Source organism: Rhinoraja longicauda, chromosome 14 (assembly GCF_053455715.1).
Source record: "Rhinoraja longicauda isolate Sanriku21f chromosome 14, sRhiLon1.1, whole genome shotgun sequence".
NCBI classification, from domain to species: domain Eukaryota; kingdom Metazoa; phylum Chordata; class Chondrichthyes; order Rajiformes; family Arhynchobatidae; genus Rhinoraja; species Rhinoraja longicauda.
This window is the reverse complement of record NC_135966.1, coordinates 7,446,994-7,466,911: the sequence shown is the minus strand read 5'-3', so window position 1 is coordinate 7,466,911 and position 19,918 is coordinate 7,446,994. Positions and strand designations below refer to the sequence as shown.

Here is a 19,918-nt window from a genome sequence, read left to right as displayed (position 1 = left end):
AAACAGGGACCTTATGGAAATAACTAAAGCTATCTTGACCTGAACTGCACCAAAATAAGCTTAGTCAAGATAAACTTTAAAAAATCAAAAGCAAATTGACTTAAATGCAAATTCAGAAATCCAGAAGAGAAACTTGTTGTATATTTTCATTTTCATTTCTTGTAGAAAATGGACAAAATTTCCCAAAAAATCTATTGCATTTTAATGTCCTCAAGAAATTATGCAGATAATTGGCCACAATTGTCCATTACAAACGTGTATTGAATTATCTTGCATTTCTATATATTAAGTTAAAATTATGTAAATATTCCTGCAAGGAGAGTTTGATTAGGTTACTGATAATTTAGATAATTTTATGTATTCCTATCATGGGCCATGCAAGAAATTTTTCCTGGTTTTTAAAAATTTGTTTAACATATAGTATATAAAATTATGAGAGGCATAGATAGGATAGACAGTCAGAACCTTTATCCCCAGAGTGGAAATCTCCAACACTAGAGGGCATAGCTATAAACTAAGAGGAGGAAAATATAATGGAGATGCGCCGGGCAAGATTGAAAAACAAATTAAATATGCATATACAGAGGGTGGTGGGAGGCTGGGACGCATTTCCTGGGGTGGTGGTGGAGGCAGATACGATAGTGATGTTTAAGAAGCTTTTAGATAGGCACATGGTTTGCATGAAATGGAGGGATATGGATCACTTGCAGGCAGATGAGATCAGTTCAATTAGGCATTGCGTTCGGCCCAAACATTGAGCCGAAGGGTCCATCCCTGTGCTGTACTGTTCTACGATCTGGTTAATCAACTGAAGTATTTTTCAACTGATAATTTGTTTTATTTGAATTTGAAACATTTTTGATATTGGAAGACTACAATCCATATATACACAGTGAGAGTAATTTTACTTTCATGCAAAAATAATTTATCATTCTGCAGTGTGTAATAATATACAATATCATTTGTTCTCGTCTTCTCTTTGAAAGCTGCAGTTTTTGAGAAATAAAATAATACTACTTTATTTACACATAAATCGAACTATTAAAGAATCACATACCATTTCATTTAGAATGAATATTGAACTTCAGAGACATGGAGATGTCACATACCATTTCAGTTAGAATGAATATTGTACTTCAGAGACAGGCAGATGTCACATCCATATTCATTGTGATGCAATCATATGTCATACCATAAATGTTTGCAGCATCACATCATAAGATGCCAACAAACTAATCCATAATGTGATTTTTTACAAAAATACAATGAAGTGCACTGAGATAGTATTGAATATTTAAACTCTGAAACGTGCATGTTGGGTCAACGTTCAGAGAAAATTTAACCCTCGAGGTCAGTTTCAATTTGATTTCTTGGTGACTAATATTTTGATTAACTTTAATTATGCTCTTTTCCATTCATGTGAACAATCCCAGTGTCTATATCAAAAGCATTAATGTCTTTAAAAGGTGTCTTGTTAGATCATTCTCAGGTTTCTAGAGAGAAAAAAAAATAGCCTGTTCATTATTTCCTGATAAGTACCAACCGTGCAGTTGTGATAACATTCCCATATTTATTTTTGGATTCACTAGGCCCATTTCTCATTTTGAAGCAGAATCTAATCCTTATTTTAATTAACATTTTGTGGTAAATTTTAATCACAAAGCCGATTATCACTGGGAAACAAAATTGCAAAATTGTTTTAAGTTCTCAAATATAGAAATTTACATTAAAAATTTGTCTTCACGTGTAAAATAATATTTATTAAAATATTCACGTGATACTTCAATTTGGTTGAGATCCAGCATGGAAACAGGCCCTTCAGCCCACAGTTCCGCATCACCCAAGTTTTATGTTATCCTACTTTCCCATCCACTGCTTGCACCCCAGGGCAATTTTACAGAGACCAATTAACCTATAAAGCCACACATCTTTGGGATGTGGGAGGAAACCAGAGCACCCAGACGAAACCCAAGTGGTCACGGAAAACTAGCAAACTCCATACAGGCTGCACCCGAGGTTAGGATCGAACCTGGGTCTCTGGCACTATGGGGCAGCAGCTCTACCTGCTGTGCAATTGTGCTACCCCTCACTGTTAATACTTCTGTAAACATGGCAGAGATTGTTAATTTTTTGCAAATCAGTTTATCCATTATATTCTATTATGTTCTATTTCATTATCTTCTATTTCTGATCTGTATTTACATCAAAAGCATTTTCAGAGCTCTGGCAGTTTTGTTTTAATTGGCATTCATGTGGTTGAACTGCTAGTGCAGTTTTATATCAACTCTTCAAATGATTCTCCATTGTTTGGGGTTGTACCAGTTTTTCTGGCATCTCCTTCAGTGATGTAGGTAACCAATGTATAATAGGTTTGAACTCATAACTCAAATTCATGGGAACATTGGGATATCATCAGATACAAATCTCTTATCTAATGCTTGTAATATCAACATCAAATGGTTCTGATGGAATGTGTGATATTGTTGCAGATCACAGACCTTGCACAGCTCCTGTCTCCAATTTCATTGAAGTCAAGAACATACTGTTATTCTTGCATTTTGCCTCTTTTTTAAAAGATAATATGAATTGTTTAATAATAAAGAATGAATTGTTGGCGAAAGTCAGCTCTAGTGAGCTCAGCAGCTTACTGAAATTGTCTGTATGCTGAAGACAATTAAGTATGATTACTCATCATTGAGGTATGGTATTGAACCTCAATGACATATGTTCAGATATGAGATTATTCAATCAATTATTATTCTATGATTTGAGCTGATGATCAAGGCCTATATTTTGAGGTTGAAGGTGTATTGTGCAGATAGAAATGCTATCCTTGAGCAATTGATTCTCTTTTCTTTTAAATTTAGATCAATGCAAACACTCCAGAGACAATTTTGAAAATAGACCAGGAGATTCTCAGGATTCGGGTCATCACATATGTGAAAATAAACACCATGTATCACATCAACTTATCATTTAAACACTTGGCCTTTGCATGTACCCATGCAAGTAAAGTGACAACAGTTCAAGATTGAACAGTACTTATTGATAAAGCACCTTAAGATGGTTGATGCACAGAAGGTACTATAGAATCACAAGAATGTTTTGTCTTCTGCTTACTTAAGACTAACCCATGAAGATTGAGTATCTGAACCAAGCTGAATTCTCGATTCCACCTTGCATTAAGAGCTTCCGCAGAGATTGTAGTCTTCACCCAGAATACAGCATAGACCAGGAAAGACAAGTAAACATTTAAACCAGGTACTTGGCAATATTAATAGATGGCCAGTTCTCATTTCACCTCTCAAGTCGACTAATACAATTTCCTTATACTGTATTGATTCCTTAATTATAAACTTTCATTTTCAGATTATTTCCTAAACTGCAATGTCATGAATATTTATGATCCACAATTCAATGAAAATAATAACAAATTATATTTAATTTTAGTTCAATACAAAGATGCAATTGTGGTTCTGTCGGCTGCCCATGTGGAACAAGGAAAAACTATATACTTCATGTATTGATGAGTTCATACAGCAGAATGTAAATGTTTGGAGAATAGACCAATTCTTGTACGTTTTGATTTACAAATGTTAAAGGATGACTTTTAGTAGCTTAACCCTTAACCTAGTAACTTTTTATTTCTCATTTTTACAAAATATGTACATTAGAATTTTAAGCTATTAATCACATCCTCTTATAAACAAAGTAAATTTCATTGTGGAAGAACATACAAAATTTGTTTCTATTATAGTGCAGCTTTAAAAAAGTCAAATCTTTAGTTTACATAGAAGATCTTGAAATTAAGCAAGAGACACTTTCCAGTCGACTGAAGAAAATTCATAGGTTTCTGAATATAATGAAAGAATATATTTCATACATATGTATTGTGTTCTTCACACAAGATAAGCAGCTGGCAAATAGGATTTTTTTAAACTCTCCCACACCCCCTCCACCCCCTCCCCCCATACAAGATATCCACCAAATATTTTCATATAGAAGTGTTAGCATAAAGCTCTTCAATTTGTTTCCGGAAGTAATTTCTCATCTCCACTCTTTTGGCCTTTAATGTTGGGGTCAGCAGGCCATTTTGAACAGAGAACATTTCACAGTGGAGATAGACATTTTTTACCTAGAAGCCAAGAAATCACAATTATCAATATCATCAAATCAATTAATTTGGAAAACAAAAATAGGTTACGTGCAAGGAACAAAATTATGGGAAGATATAATGGGATAACAGAATTAACGTGAATGGGTGGTGTGGACTCAGTGGGCCGAAGAGCCTATTTCCACGCAGTATCTTTCAATTCAATACAGTTAGTTACTACAGTTTTCCATTTGTAGTTATTCTTGTTGTAGAAATAAGCATTCCTTTATATTCCAATTATTTAAGTATTTCTAAATAATTCCAAGGGTTCTACGTGATGCTTGCTAAATGTCACCTCTCCGGTACCTTTTCATTTCAATTAGTTCAGTTTGGAAAGCAAATATGTTGGCATCTTATTACAATTGCATGTATGCTTGGTGAGACCATATCTATTATACTGTGTACAGTTCTGTTTTTAATACATAAGGAATTATATGCTTTCATTAAAGGTTTACTAAATTGATTCCATGGATGATAGGTGGTTCCAGTGCAGAGAGAGTGAACAGTCTGGACCTACATCTAAATTTATTTACAATATTTTTGGTCCACTCAGCACGTACCAAATTTGCAAGATTGCCTGCTAAAAAAGTTATGTAAAGCCATAACAAAAAAAGACTAACAAATTGTTAAATGAGTACATTAATCTATTAGTGATGTGAATTATCAATGCTTTTGAGGCCTGTAGTGATAGAAATATTAAATCTTTTTTTAAGATTTGAATTTCTTACTTCTGCTGAGAAATGGAATAAAAATTCACAATACTTTCATAAAACATATGACGACATCCTAAGTATAAAGCCCACACTGCTCAGATCTATTATTTTCAGAAAGAACTGGTAAAAATTAAGGTTAAATTAACCAATTTTTTATGCAACTTGGCAATTTTAAGTCATTTTGATAGAAAGTGGTAAATCAATTTCTCCAATGAGCCTTAATTTAAAAAAATCATAATTCCAGATTTGACTTTTTTTTTTTATTTCTGCTGGTTCTCCTGTCATATAGCTCTTCTTTCACAAGATATCCAACTAATCATAGCTTACTCAAATTATTTAAATTAAAAATACCATGCATTTAAAGTCCATTAAAATATGTCAAGTAACTAACATCAAATTTGATCTTGCATAAAATATGAATACTAGGAATTTACGCCTTAATAATCAAGGATCTAAAAATCGTAGTCCATACTCCTTACCTGTTCAAATGAATAAAGGCCAGCCTGTTGCCCCAGTTTTACCATGTCCGCCATGATAGCTTTTTTAAAATCCTAAATTTAATCAAAGCATTTTGTTATGAGTGTCTGTAGCTTTCTTCTAGAATTGACATCCAGCAACAGAAAATGAGATGCAAGTAGGCATGCAGAGCAAAATTAAATCATGCAGTGTTCTTCACTACCAACAGAGGTCATCTTATTAACGTTTTGCCCCAACAGGTTTAATCATAAACTTATGTTGACTGCAAAATTATTTATAATGATATCAGGTTTAATGCATTATATATTCCAGATATGCATCTTTAAATGCACTTTAAAAACGTACCTTGGATTTACACAGTTCTCCATATGATCCATTAAATCCCCTTTTCCCTGCCCAGGCTTCTGTAGCTTCTGGATCTGGTACGACAATACCTACCAAGAAGGACTGTACCAAAGCAGTGGAAGGATGTTTATGTCATCAGAAAATGAAATATAAATTTTAATTAAAATTTATAGATTCAACTTTCATGAGATGAAAAGTTATAATAAAATGTAAACAGCTTTTGATTGTTGTATTAAATATTAATAGCACCAGAAGTTGTCCCGTTAAATGATAACACACCATTTGATCTTGTGTAATGTAAATGCTTTTTACAACTCTGTTCTATTATATTATTAATACCAACTTCTGGATGAATTTCAGTTTATGTTTGCTTGCAATTGTTCCCCATTCAGTCGGCCATTCTTTCCCTTAATTGCTCATTGTTAAGTCCCATTATCACAAGTTGATATTTATTATATTCTCTGATGTATTGGGTGACATATATCCAATACAACAACACAGGGACCCGTCAGTAGGATGAACTGCAAATAACCCGAGACAAAAGTATATTTAAAGAACCGGATTAATGGGTAATATTTCACACAGATGTTCAAATGCAATTGTTATATTTACCTGCAAACTATCTCCATGGACATACACTTGGGCCACAGGTTCACTCCGTACATAAATATTCTCAATTTTTTCAGGCGCAATGTACTCTCCTTGAGCAAGTTTGAATATATGTTTCTTTCGGTCTATGATTTTTAAAGTGCCATTCTATATTTAAGAAAACAAAGCAAAGACCTCCACAAAACTTCTGACAATAACTACAATGTAAATCACAATATTACTCTTGAAAAATAAAGCATAATGGAAAATTCTAGGTGGCTATTTCTAGCATGTAATTGACCATCCCTAGTTGCCCTCCAGAACGTGATGGTGAGCTGCCTTCTTGAACCACTGCAGGTGGGGTGTGGATCACCTACAATGTAATCCAGGATTTTATCCCATTGATGGCAAAGGAACAGCGATGTATTAGTCAGGATGGTGTGTGGCTTGATGACATTCGCTTGTAGGATCCTCCACATACTGCTCCAGAAAATCATTTCTCGTATACAATCCCCATTAAGTCATGTCATATAGAATTGCAAAATATTAAATTATTTTTCTTTCAATGTCTATTTGGGATGGGGTATGCTCTTTGGCCTGTCGAGTGTCCTGCTATTCAGTGAAGCGATGGTTGTTCTGTATTTAATTCCACTTTTTCCTCATACTTATTGATTCGTTTAGTTTAGAGATACAGCATGGATATAGGCCCTTCGGCTTACCGAGTCCGCACCGACTGGCAATCGCCCATATACTAGTTCTATCCACTAGGAACATTTTTGTAACTGAAGCCAATTAACCTACAAACTTGTATGCCTTTGGAATGTAGAAAACCAGAGCACCTGGAGAAAACCCACACGGGAATGGAAAAGGTACAAACTGTGCATATAACACCCAAAGTCAGAATTGAACCCGGGTCCCTGGTACTGTGAGGCAGTAACAATACCACTGCACTTGATACAGTTTAGTTAATTATATTGAACAAAGTTAATGAATTTATATCGCAATAATTATATTTGAATGAAAGTCAGGTGCCACTGTATGTTTCTTTTTTTCCTAGTCAGATGTGCAGCACTTTGGTCAACGTGGGTTGTTTTTAAATGTGCTATACAAATAAATTGACTTGACTTGACTTGACTTAAGAAACTATTAGCTATTACTGTTCTACATGTGGATGCACTCCATACTCCCATTTATATTTAGATACAAATTTATAACAATGATGACACTCCAGAGGGTATGTTTTACAAAGACTGTTTTATCAAATATATTAAAAAAATAGAGACCTTCAGAAAATGATCATTAATTAGCTAAACCGCACAATGAAACTAATTAGATGGTAGAGGCTTACCTTTAACCATTTGCCAATGTCCCCAGTATGTAGCCACCTGTCTTTGTCCAAGGCTTCAGCAGTTTTCTCTGTGTCTTTGAGGTAGCCTTTGAAGACATTTGGTCCTTTCACACATATCTAAAATATAATGGTCATTTGAAACAGTCAGTCAAAAGATTATGTTGCAATTTTATTTTTCAATCTTCCACAATCGGGTTCCTTCTTTATAGTTGGAGATACCTCAGCATTAGTTTTAGTTGTCACTTTTGCACAATCAAGTCAGAGTCCCCTATCTACTACTTCAATGCAGTGAGTTGGGATGATAGAGATGGGATTTGACTGGGCAGTCAAAGTAGCAAGGGCAATAATAATCAAATTGCTCTACGAGGAGTATGTTATCATTTCTGAAGATGTTTCCTTCATGTGATATGTCCCTCAAATAGAATATCAAAGAATACCTAAAACTCGGGCTGAAATATCATGAGATGTAAATATTTACCTACCTCTCCTTCTCCTTTTGCAGAGAAATATTTCATTTCTTCTACATCAATAAGTTTGAGAAAATTACATGGTAAAGGAGCCCCAACATGTCCTGGAGAAAGTGGATGAAGCAATTTATTAATTGCAAAGCAAATCATTTTATGTCATGAAGGAGAATATAGATTTTAATACGTGTTTGGAGACAAGAACTAAAGTGCGTAAATACAAAACTGATTAAAGTTTGCTTAAATACTAATGACCAGGAAAGGCATCCTATCCTCCTTGCCCATTCCTTTTGCGATTTTCCCCTTGATCCTTTTGTTCAACACCCTTTTCCTCTATTTTCCCTCTTCCACTCTTTGTACCTTACTTTTCTGCACAACTTGCTAGCCCGTATTCTTCTTGTCCTTCCTAGCTCTTCCCACTTGCTTTTCCTCTTAATCCTATTTTGCTCAATTTATGTCTTACCTCTACTTTATTTTCCTTCTCTCCATGTCCCATCAAACAACTACCAAGCACTCTCTCTTCATATCATTGCGTCCATACCATTATCTGTATACTTTCCTCCTGCAGTTCTTCTTCCCTTCCTCTCTTCCATTATTCTGTCTTTCCTCTACATTTTCCTCAATCTTCCCTTCTTCAGCACTCTTCCAGTCTGGCCATCCATTTCATCTCCTTTTTCCCCACTACTTTTTTCATCCCTGCACTTTAAATAATTCCTCCTCTTGCCCTCCTCCAAATCTTTCATGCACTCACCTAAACCTTCCTTTACTTCCAGCTCCATGTTTTTTCCAAGCTCTTTCCTAGACAGTCCTCTCGCTTTCACATCTCTCACCATTTTCCTTGCCTTACTTCTCTCCACACTACAAAGCAATCATCCATTTACATCTGTTTTAGTCCCATTTTCCTCTCATCTATCTTATAAATGTGAGGTTATCCATTTTGGTGGTAAGAACAGGAAGGCAGATTATTATCTGAATGGTGTCAAGTTAGGAAATGGGGAAGTACAAAGAGATCTGGGTGTCCTTGTTCATCAGTCACTTAAAGTTAGCATGCAGGTACAGCAGGCAGTGAAGAAAGCTAATGGCATGTTGACCTTTATGACAAGACGAGTTGAGTATAGGAGCAAAGAGGTCCTTCTGCAGTTATACAGGGCCCTAGTGAGACCGCACCTGGAGTACTGTGTGCAGTTTTGGTCTCCAAATTTGAGGAAGGACATTCTTGCTATTGAGGGAGTGCAGTGCAAGTTCACTAGGTTAATTCCCAGAATGGCGGGACTGTCGTATGTTGAAAGACTGGAACGACTAGGCTTGTATACATTGGAATTTAGGATGAGAGGGGATCTTATTGAAACATAAGATTATTAAGGGTTTGGACATGCAAGAGGCAAGAAACATGTTCCCAATGTTGAGAGAGTCCAGAACCAGGGGCCACAGTTTAAGAATAAGGGGTAGGCCATTTAGAACAGAGATGGGGAAAAATGTTTTCACTCAGAGAGTTGTAAATCTGTGGAATTCTCTGCCTCAGAAGGCAGTGGAGGCCAATTCTCTGGATGCTTTCAAGAACGAGTTAGATAGAGCTCTTAATGATAGTGAAGTCAGGGGGTATGGGGAGAAGGCAGGAACGGGGTACTGATTGTGAATGATCAGCCATGATCACATTGAATGGCGGTGCTGGCTCGAGGGGCCGAATGGCCTACTCCTGCACCTATTGTCTCTTTTAAGATTTGTCCTTCTCCCCTTTCCTTGAAAAATATAATAATTTCCCTCCTCATCTCTCCCAAATTCCCCTTTCCTCCCTCACCTTCCCCATTACTTCAGATTACTCCTATAACACTGCCCGCTTGGGTCTCTATCTTTGCATTGATCTCGCTTGTCCTTGCTACTTTGCCCTTCTCCGTTTACATCTTCTTCCTCCACATCATTAAGATTTTATACGTTTGAATGACTATCAATAAACGAAGACTTAACAAATCTGAAGCAAGTTTGCTCTATTTCTCGTAGCTGAATATTAATTTAGGAACCTTGTATAAACCTCCACATATATAGGGTGTTATTGCATTGGAAGCTAAAATTAGTATCAGATAGTACCTGATGTCCAGTCTCCAGGTGTGGTGAATGTACATCCAGCTGTGCACTCAGTCTGTCCATAACCTTCGTATACCTGACAATGGCAAGAAGAGCATTCTCAATAATTTCTTAAGCTCTACTGTATTGAGTGTCCATATACTAGCAGAATGGAAGACGTCTATACAACTGCTGATATCTCTCAATCTTTCTTATTTAACGTTATTGTTTAAAACTAGATGAGGTATACACTTGATTATAATATAGGTTTTTTAAATGAAAAAATGGTAAATAACAGATGCAAGAAAAAGCCTCTGGTGTTAGGGATATTGAGGGACCTCAGAGTACAAGTTCATCGATCCTTGAAGTAAGTAGTATAAAGGTTATGCTCCAACTTTATAAAGGCTAGTTGCAGCTCTGGTCATTGAGGTGTAGGAAAGATTTGATGAACACTGGGGAGTGTAGAGGAGATACACCAGGATGATGCATGGGATGAAGCAGTTCAGTTGCGAAAAGAAACTGGAGAAGTTGGATAATCTCTTCATGCAGCAGAGGTGGTCAAGGGAGGGCATAATTGAGGTATACTAAATATGAGGGATATAGATAATTTTGACTGCAGGGACCCCCCCCCCCCCCCCCAGGGGGATTCTGCCTGACCAAGGTTGCTGCCATTGGTCATGTTTATTTATTGTTTTGGTGCATTAAAGTCCCTGTAAAAACTGCAGCAAGAATTTATTTATTTTCCGTTCCCAGCACAAATGACAATTAAACACTCTTGATTCTTGTTTGGTAGTTCTGATTTGATCAGTCACAATAATGGTGCAAGATTGTTTTTTAAGATCTGACTGCATACTTTTTTTAATTAAAATTATTGTTGAATAAAAGATTTATGGAGTGATGGAAATTATAAAGGTAGTTAAGGAAAGATAGAATAATTATTGCACTGGACTGCAGAATAGGTTTCTCAAGACAGCCATTTATAAGTGGAATCTACATTGAGCCATTGGTTAATCACTATTACTGCAATGTATTCCCCCTTACATCATCAATATTTAATAAATGTCACCAGTTTTCCGACAACTTTGCTGAAGGTAAATTAGATGATACGATATTTTGTAAAAGCAACATTGCATTATATCATGCAATATTTTACTACCATTTAGCCAATTTCAAGGTGCATTTTCTTTAAGGCCAGAAAATCCAACAACAACAATCTAATCTGAGGTCACACAAAATTTAATTGTAACTCAGGAATCAGGAGAGCTTGGAAGGCATATGATGGTTTAATGCTGTGGATCGGAAAAGCCAAGCATTTTTTAATTGGCAGCAACTGTCACTTGGAGCGTAAAATAGTGCATCCCCAAGCTTGTTTGAGCATTCAATATCTGTTATTTGTAGATTATCTGTAACTTTTGTTCATGACCCAAAATACTGGACCATAATTTTACCTGGTAGCACCAATGTGAAATTGGGTTTGCACTCAATAAGCAAGAAGCTCGCAGTATTGAGGAATGCAGAGTCCAACATTCTTGTAGAGTCACTTACACAGTGAATGGCAATCTTCTCCATGGATTGTCACCTTGTCGTGGTGGAGAAGCTTGTGTGGTCCTGAGATCCTGAGAGCGATGCCATCTGGAGCTATGCTCCTGGTAGGGTCACCCATGGCAGTAAGGTCGAGGGGAAGGTCCCTGACAAAGAGCAATCCAACCAAGACCTCAATGGTGGAACAGGCAGAGGATGATGGCTGACTTTAGTGGAGTGTCACAACGGCTGGGAAGGCGGATGAAGGCTGCAGCAGAAAAGGGTCCCCGGTCGTCGTGGACTCCTTGCCACTGGATCCTGACCCAGATCTGTCAAGGACCCTGTGGTGGCTATCTGTACACCAGTCTCCCAACGTTAAACAAAGTCATGCACAGGCGTCCTCCATAAAGGAGGACAGTCATACTTGCTTCAAGTGACTGCCAATGATGAATGGCAGGGCTCTGGGGAGTGTTGTAGAGCAGAGGGATCTAGGAGTGCAGGTACATAGTTCCTTGAAAATGGTGTCATAAGTAGATAGGGTGGTCAAGGAGGCTTTTGGCACATTGACTTTCATCAGTCAGAGTATTAAGTGTAGAATTTGGGTGGTCATGTTCCAGTTGTACACAACATTGATGGGGCCACGTTTAGAGTATCGTGTTCAGTTTTGGATACCCTACTATAGGAAAGATGTTAAGTTGGAAAGGGTGCAGAGAAGATTTATGAGGATGTCGCCAGGACTCAAGGGCCTGAGCTATAGAGGTTGAGCAGGCTAGGACTTTATTCCTTGGTGCGCAGGAGTATAAGGGGTCTTATAGAGGTGTATCAGATTATGAGAGGAATAGATAGGGTGAATACGCACTCTTTTACCAAGAGTAGGAGAAACAAGAACCAGAGGACAGAGGTTTAAGGTAAGGGGGATAAGATTAAATAGGAATCCAAGGGACTACTTTTTACACAAAGTGTGGTAGGTATATGGAACTAACTGCCAGAAGAGGTAGTTGAGACAGATACTACCACAACATTTAATAAACAATTGGACAATTGGACAGATGCATGGATAGGATAGGTTTGGAGGGGTGTGGGCCAAATGCAGGCAGGTGGGACAAGTGTAGATGGGGTATGTTGGTCAGCATGGGCAAGTTGTGCCTAAGGGCCTGTTTCCACACTGTACGAATCTATGGCTCTATAATTTATGACTCAAGAGTTTGCAATAGTCCCTACAAATATCACACCACTTGCCTTTTCTGCAGGTTAATAGAAATTAGTTGTACTAATGGCCACAGAGTCCACCATTATTGTGGGGAAGAGGGAACAGCCACCCAGGAGATGTGAACTCAAACACCCATAGAGTCATCAGTACCAAGAAGGGTCCAGACCCGAAACATCACCTAACCATGTTCTCCCGAGATGCTGCCTGACCCATTGAGTTACTCCAGCACATTGTCTTTTTATTTTGTAAACCAGCACCTGCAGCTCCTTATTTCTACAGTAAAGATGTTAAGTGTATGGACCATCTCTCTTTGCTATTTATGAGACGTTGAATGAGATGTAATTATAGATTTGGATTATTCAAAATAAAATTGTTCCAGGAAACTTGAAAAAGTAACAGAAGCAGGAAAAAAACCTTGCGTACCTGGCAACCCAGTGCCGCTCTTAGGAAACCAAGCACAGCAGGAGAGGCAGGAGCAGCCCCGGTCACAATCATCCTCACCTGTCCCCCCAGACTCTCCTGTGCAGATAAAGATCTTTAATTAACAGGGAGCACTACAAATTCTGGGTAACACACATTTAATGGAAACTTCACATTACATCATGACCAGGGAAATTTTTAGAAGTTTCTAAACTGCAAACAACATTTCACACGGTTTTCAAATACGAGAGGCCAGTTTCAATAAAAATCCAGACTTGCACTGGAATACAAGTCAGGAGAAGTACAAAGGATCAGTACCAGCCTCTATATTTTCTAATCCGTGCCAATTATTCTTGACTCGGATAATTTCCCAGTTAGCTTTATAACTGATCTATAAATGTACCCCCATAGAGTATCCTGCAAATACAACTGTTGCTAAATACAAAGAATATTACTCCCCCTGGAATTAATAGATCAGCAAAAGGTTACAAAGAGAACATTAACCAGACTTTCCTCCAAAGCTAGAAGATTATAAAGTTACATCATGTTAAATTTGGAACATGGTAATTAGTTTTTCTATGGTGACTTGGCGATAGGAAGCAATGCAGATGACTGTAGCATTTTAATCATGCAAGCTTGAGGGTAGTTAAATGGTTCACTTCATCCACTGAATAGTCTTCTGCATCCCTTTAAGAAATACATATCTGATCTTCCAATTGCCGACAGCATAGAGGAAGTTGGAAAGATTTTCACCAGTATGTAAGAGAGTAAGCTATTTCGTGGTCAAAATTAAAGATCAATTTGCCGTGGGATGATAATCAACCCTTTATTGAATGCGTGAGGAAAACAAACAAAACAAAGATTGGCTTTCTGAAAATTTGCTGACCTAAAGTTTATGCGAACATCCATCTGTATGTCAAGGTGCAAGGATTAATTTTCCCAACACAACAATTACAGAGTCTAAATGTCATGTACTTTCAAATGACGTGCAGGTTTGTAGGTTAATTGCAATAAAAATGTCCTCCTTGTGTTGAGTGAGAGTGGATGAGAAAGTGGAATATCAGAACTAGTGTGAATGGGTGAGCATTGACTCAGTGGGCCAAAGGGCCCATGTTCATGCTGTTCTCTGAACTAAACTTTAAACTAAGGTTAAAACGCAACAGATATGAGACCTGGTGTGCGAAGTATTGATGTTAAATGGTATGTAATGATAATCATGAGTTCCTTTTTTACCTGTATTTTCTTGAAGAAGATTTTATCCCAGATGCTATCATTCCTTATGATACCATTTCGTACCTCAGTTGCTTTTCTTCGAGCAGCAAATTCCAGTAGCCAGCGTTTTACTGGTGTACCCGCTTGACTAAATATCTAAAATAAATCGATTATATATATATATTGTACTTTAGTTGCATGACGTACTAAAAATACACACTTGAAATGCTTTAAAAGAGAACAATGCACAAACAATTGGGAAAAAGAAATAGTACTGGTAAAGAGAAAGAATATCATTTTAGATAGGAACAGAGTGTACAAAAGCATCAGCCGACAACAGTAGGTTTCGGACCTGAAATATGAACTCTTTTCACAGCTGCTGCCTAGCGTGGTGAGAGTTCCCAGCATTTTCTGTTTTTAATCACGAAATGATCTCATACAGGTTTAGGAACTTATGTAGATGCACGAGGTATATTAAACAAGATTCGCAAAGTTGTAGGTCTAATTAACAATGTCAGGTTGTGGGGTTGTGATTATATTACACACATGCAGTGCTTTTTATGTGACATTACATCGTACCAGCAGCTCGAGAAAGTTAAACTTCATTATTTTGTTTTTCAGCCACGTGATATGCATGTTTATTAATTATGTGTACTGGCATTTTTTGTGTACAATAAAAAGCAGCGAGTCATGGCTAAATAAATGATAAACAGTAAACCCTTGTTTAATGGACATGCTTTACCAACTGCCCCACTGGAACGTCCTGTTGTCTTAACTAGTAACACGAGTGCACATGTTATGTTATACCTACTAAATTGTGCATTCATTTTACAGAATAGATCTTACCTTATCGTACATTCTATTTAACAATCTTGGAACTACAGGAAATATTGTTGGATGTAGAGCCTTCATATCATCAGACAGGAGCCTAATGTCACCTTGGAAGAAACCAATCCTGCCTCCATGGCATATAACGACAGACTGAAAGAATATAGAATCCCAAAGACTTAAAATAGTCCCAAAGTTGATGTTCCTGTCACAATGTTTAAAGTACTTCAAGTTATTCAATGAATAAATTGAATTTAAAAAAAAAAAGCTAATTTCAGATTAGAGTATGACATTTACATAAAGATAAAATGGCAGATGATCATTTTAAAGTGAACTGCATCATAGCGGAGGTAGTTAATGAATGGAACACTTTTTTTTGGAGGCACAAGTGACCTGAAATAAATTGTTGATTAAGACTAATCTTGGGAGTGAGGATTTTAGAAGATATCCTTGGATCAGAGCTGGGACATTTATTGTTTGTTATCTACATTAAGGATTTGGATATGAATGAAGAGTATGAGTGCAAAACACAAATAGCCTACAAAAACCTTGTCCATTGTCATGCAACAGGTGATTTGTAGTAGAAATAAAGAACTAAAGATGCCGCTTTACACCAAAGATACACAAAGTGCTGTAGTAATGCAAGTCAGGCAGCATCTCCGGACAAAAAGAATGGGTGTCATTTCGGGTCAGAACCCTTCTTCAGACTGAACGTTGGGGGTGGGGGTAGGTGAAGAACTGGAGGTGAGGAAAGATCAGGACCAGCCACAAATTACCTCAGGCAGTACGTTGCCTGGTAGGTGAGATCTCAAGAGAAACAATGGAGAACCGTGGAACTGGTAAAACAACTAGGGAGGAGGAGAATATGAGATGAAGTTACTTAAAATTAGAGAATGCAATGTTCATACCACTGGGTTGTAAGCTACCCAAGCAAAATAGGAGGTGCTATTCCTCCAATTTGCAGGTGGTGATCTGTAGCGTTTCATTGTCAAGGTCGGATTGGGCTTGCATGGATTGGTTCAAGAGAATGACAGGAAAGTAGCTGTCCCGAAATCTGGTGGAGTGCCGCTTCAGGCTTTTGGTAGCAACGAGAAGAGGGACTGCCCTTGGTGGCGAGGATCCTCGATGATAGATGCTGCCTTCTTGAGGCAGCGACTCACGTAGATGCTTTCTGTGGTGGTGAGGGCTGTGATCGTGATCATTGGGCGAGACCACCACTCTGCAGTCTTTTCTGTTTCTATGCATTTGCATTGCCGTGCCAGGCATGATGCAACCAGTCAGGATCAGTCAGTCAGTCAGTCAACCAGTCACCAAGTTGATGTAGTAAGACTAGTGTGTAATAATATACTATAGTGGGAAAATTAAAGTGTTGGCATTTTGTAAGTGTATTATCAGGCTGTTAATGAAAGCTACCGAATGAAAACACCAAATTGTATGATGACATTTGAAAGAAAGTAAATCTACATTGCATAGTGTTGCTTTAATTCAAAGCAAGACGTTGTGTGTGATATATTGATACGAAACAGTTGGTCACACAAATCTAATAGATATTTAGTGTCTTAGAATCACTGGGATGGCATTGAAATTACATTCACTTTGATGACACAATTAGTTTTTGTTTGGAGATACAATGTGGAAACAGGCTCTTCGGCCCACCAAGTCTACACTGACCAGCAATCACCTGCACACTAGTTCTATCCTACACACGAGGGACAGAAGCCAATTAACTTACAAGCTTGCATGTCTTTGGAATGTGGGAGAAAACTGGAGCACCCAGAAAAAACCCATGGGGTCACAGGGAGAGCATATAAACCCCATACAGACAACACCTGTAGTCAGGATTGACCCAGGTCTCTGGTGCTGTAAGGCAGCAACTCTACCGCTGTGCCACTGTGTCACCCTGTGATGCAATTTAGTTGGTTGTAACAAGATTTAGCATAAATATGAAGGAACTGCAGATGCTGGTTTACAAAAAAAGAATCAAAGTGCTGGAGTAACTCAGGCCAGGCAGCATCTCTGGAGGACATGGATAGGCGACGTTTTGAAGAGTAAACATCGCCTATCCACATCCTCCACTGATGCTGCCTCACCCGCTGAGTTACTCCAGTACTGTGCCTGTGTGTCTGTTTTTAAAGCATAAACATGGTTTTCAGTGAACATAATGTCATTAGTATAGTAAATATTTAGTATTTAGTCAGTAAATATAGTATTAATCAAAGTTAATACAGCTCTTAGTAGGGCTTTACTAAAAGCTTAAGCAGTTAAGAACAGAAAATAAATTCATATATTTTCAACGTGATGAAAAACACTAATGTTACTTTGCTGCCCTTTTCCTTCTTACCTGTACCATTCTTTCAAACATGTGTGCTAATGGCAAGTAGGAAATATGTACATCTTCAGATGTAGGTAACCATTGGCTCTGTAAAATATAATATACGGCATAGGCCTGGTGAGAGAAAGAGACCGACTCTTACCTGGATAACTCTCTCAAACATATGAGCCAGAGGCAAGAAGGAAACAAGGACATCATCCTGTCTTGGAAAGATCACTTTCTGCAGAGGGTATGAGGGAATGTGAGACAGAGGAGAATACACTGACAGAGAGACAAAGAGAAAGTTACAAAAGAAAAGAGAAATGGCATCAAGAAGAAACGGACACAAATTAAAGGAGCTTTGTCATCTGCTAGGTTGTGTGAAGAGGAAGAAAATGTTAGTTACACCCTACAAAATTGTGTTAATTCCCACATCAAAAATCATACCTCACAACACACCAAGCTTGAAATATCAACTTCACATCTCTCCACAAATACTGCCTGCCTTGCTAAGTGTTTCCAGCATTTTGTGTTTTTATTTCAGCTTTATAATTTAGCCTCTTGTAAAAAAAATGTTCTCCGTTTGTCAAAGCTTTCGTCAGATATGTACCCTGTCCTGAGGACAAGGGCTGTTCACAAGAAAGGCTCGCAGACAACCGATATAACACAAAGGGACTGTCAAACTGCGCTGTGCTTTAAATTGGAAAAAAGCTCTGTGTAACCAATTTAATAATTTGCCACACACTACGTTGCAATCAAACGGTACACAGTTTCACGAAGATTCAGTGCCTCTGACCGATAAGATTTCTTTCTTCCTTCTGCTTTCTCGCACAGTACAGGCACCGCATGTTTTACGCTGGGGTTATGTTCTTGGAAAGCAGTGCACAATTTTTTTAAAGCGCAAAAGTCTAATTTTTTTTAAATGTGCACGTAAACTTGACGTTAATTAATCAAGTGCCTTGATCCAAAAATGCATAAATCAAACACAGGTAAAACACAAGTTGCCTGTAGTCCCAAGCTGGCTGCTCACTAAATTGCCCATGAATTGTGTTATGGACATCAACACAGCAAAATGTTGTGAACACTATGGCAGAGTAAATAATGAAATAGCATGTACATTTTTTTCCCCATTAGTATAAACAAGCATATCTATATAATCTATGTGGAAAATGCGAGTTTTCAATACTCAATCAACACATTATCTGGAAAACGTAAACTTTCCAAATATATATGGTAAAACTTTTTTCCTGCATTGCCCTGGACCTCTGGGTTAGGAGTTTTTGCTTTAGATTTTTTTAAACTATATATTACTGAACATATTGAATGTTGATTTAATATGGCAGCAGAGTATAACTGGAAAGACAAATATCTCAAGTATAATGACACAAAAATTACCATCAGATATTACATAAAATGGTCAAATTTCAGTTCTTCAATATTGAACAGGAAGATCAAACAATCTAATCCACCATTAAACACCACAGTTTTATGTTACAATTCTCCCTTTCTCAACATGGGGAATGCTCATTTCCTATATAAGATTCTTGGACTGCAACAAGTGTCAGAAGGTTGCAGCCCCTGTTCAAACAATGTGTGTGAAAACATACAACTGGACTCAGATTCATAGGCAAAGGTTTTTAAAAAACCATTTACTGAATGGAGTACCTGCCCTGTTGTACATGCCCTGCCCACACACCCTGCTACTTTCTAGGATTTATGAAGATAAGTATAATCCCTTTAATCTGCATCTGTTGTGAATCGTTTCTGCTGCTGAATGCAAGTTCAGTGTGTCTGATTGCTTATATTAGGAGCATTAGTTATGATGCTTAGGGTGAGAGGGGCTACATCTACATTTAATCTGTATCACTAACTGGAGATCGAGATTCTCCATACTTAAAGCAGCCATTAATTGTGGCTGTGAAGTCCCTTAACACTCAATCCTTTTAGTCCCATAAATGTGCTATTTAATATGGATAATTTGGAACTCAGTGTGTGCAAGTCTATACCATTCCATAGCTCTTTTCATTAAAACATCTACTGTTGTTCATTGTTCTTTTTACTTTGCACTGATGTCGAATTCCTGTATTTATCTTGTGGTTCACAGTCTTATTCACCTAATTGGCAGTTTTCTGTTCTCCTATTAATTGCTTCCAAGAATAGTTGATTATATCTCACACTGATTAAGCAGCAGATAACAATTGGCGTAACAGGAAATAACTAACAATTGCCAGAAGGAGGAATATCTGAGGAAAGATCCTGACCAGAAA

General features: G+C 37.5%; 1 protein-coding gene across 4 annotated transcripts in view; it reads right to left on the bottom strand.

Moving 5' to 3' along the window:
• Positions 1–239: 239 nt before the first annotated feature.
• Positions 240–19,918, bottom strand: part of LOC144600023 (long-chain-fatty-acid--CoA ligase 6-like) — a 61,104-nt gene continuing 41,425 nt past the window's right edge. For 2 of the 4 annotated variants that reach the window (XM_078411347.1, XM_078411349.1), the window contains exons 11-21: positions 17,682–17,759; positions 15,359–15,493; positions 14,534–14,668; positions 13,304–13,399; positions 10,174–10,246; positions 8,107–8,195; positions 7,625–7,741; positions 6,301–6,444; positions 5,689–5,790; positions 5,346–5,417; positions 241–4,135 (exon numbers count right to left, since the gene is read on the bottom strand). In XM_078411347.1, coding sequence (XP_078267473.1) covers positions 3,995–4,135; positions 5,346–5,417; positions 5,689–5,790; positions 6,301–6,444; positions 7,625–7,741; positions 8,107–8,195; positions 10,174–10,246; positions 13,304–13,399; positions 14,534–14,668; positions 15,359–15,493; positions 17,682–17,759 — 1,182 coding nt within the window. In that variant the 3' untranslated portion in view covers positions 241–3,994. Of the gene's footprint in view, positions 4,136–5,345; positions 5,418–5,688; positions 5,791–6,300; positions 6,445–7,624; positions 7,742–8,106; positions 8,196–10,173; positions 10,247–13,303; positions 13,400–14,533; positions 14,669–15,358; positions 15,494–17,681; positions 17,760–17,814; positions 17,893–19,918 lie in introns of those variants that run through there. The other 2 variants (XM_078411348.1, XR_013548068.1) reach the window with 2 other exon arrangements.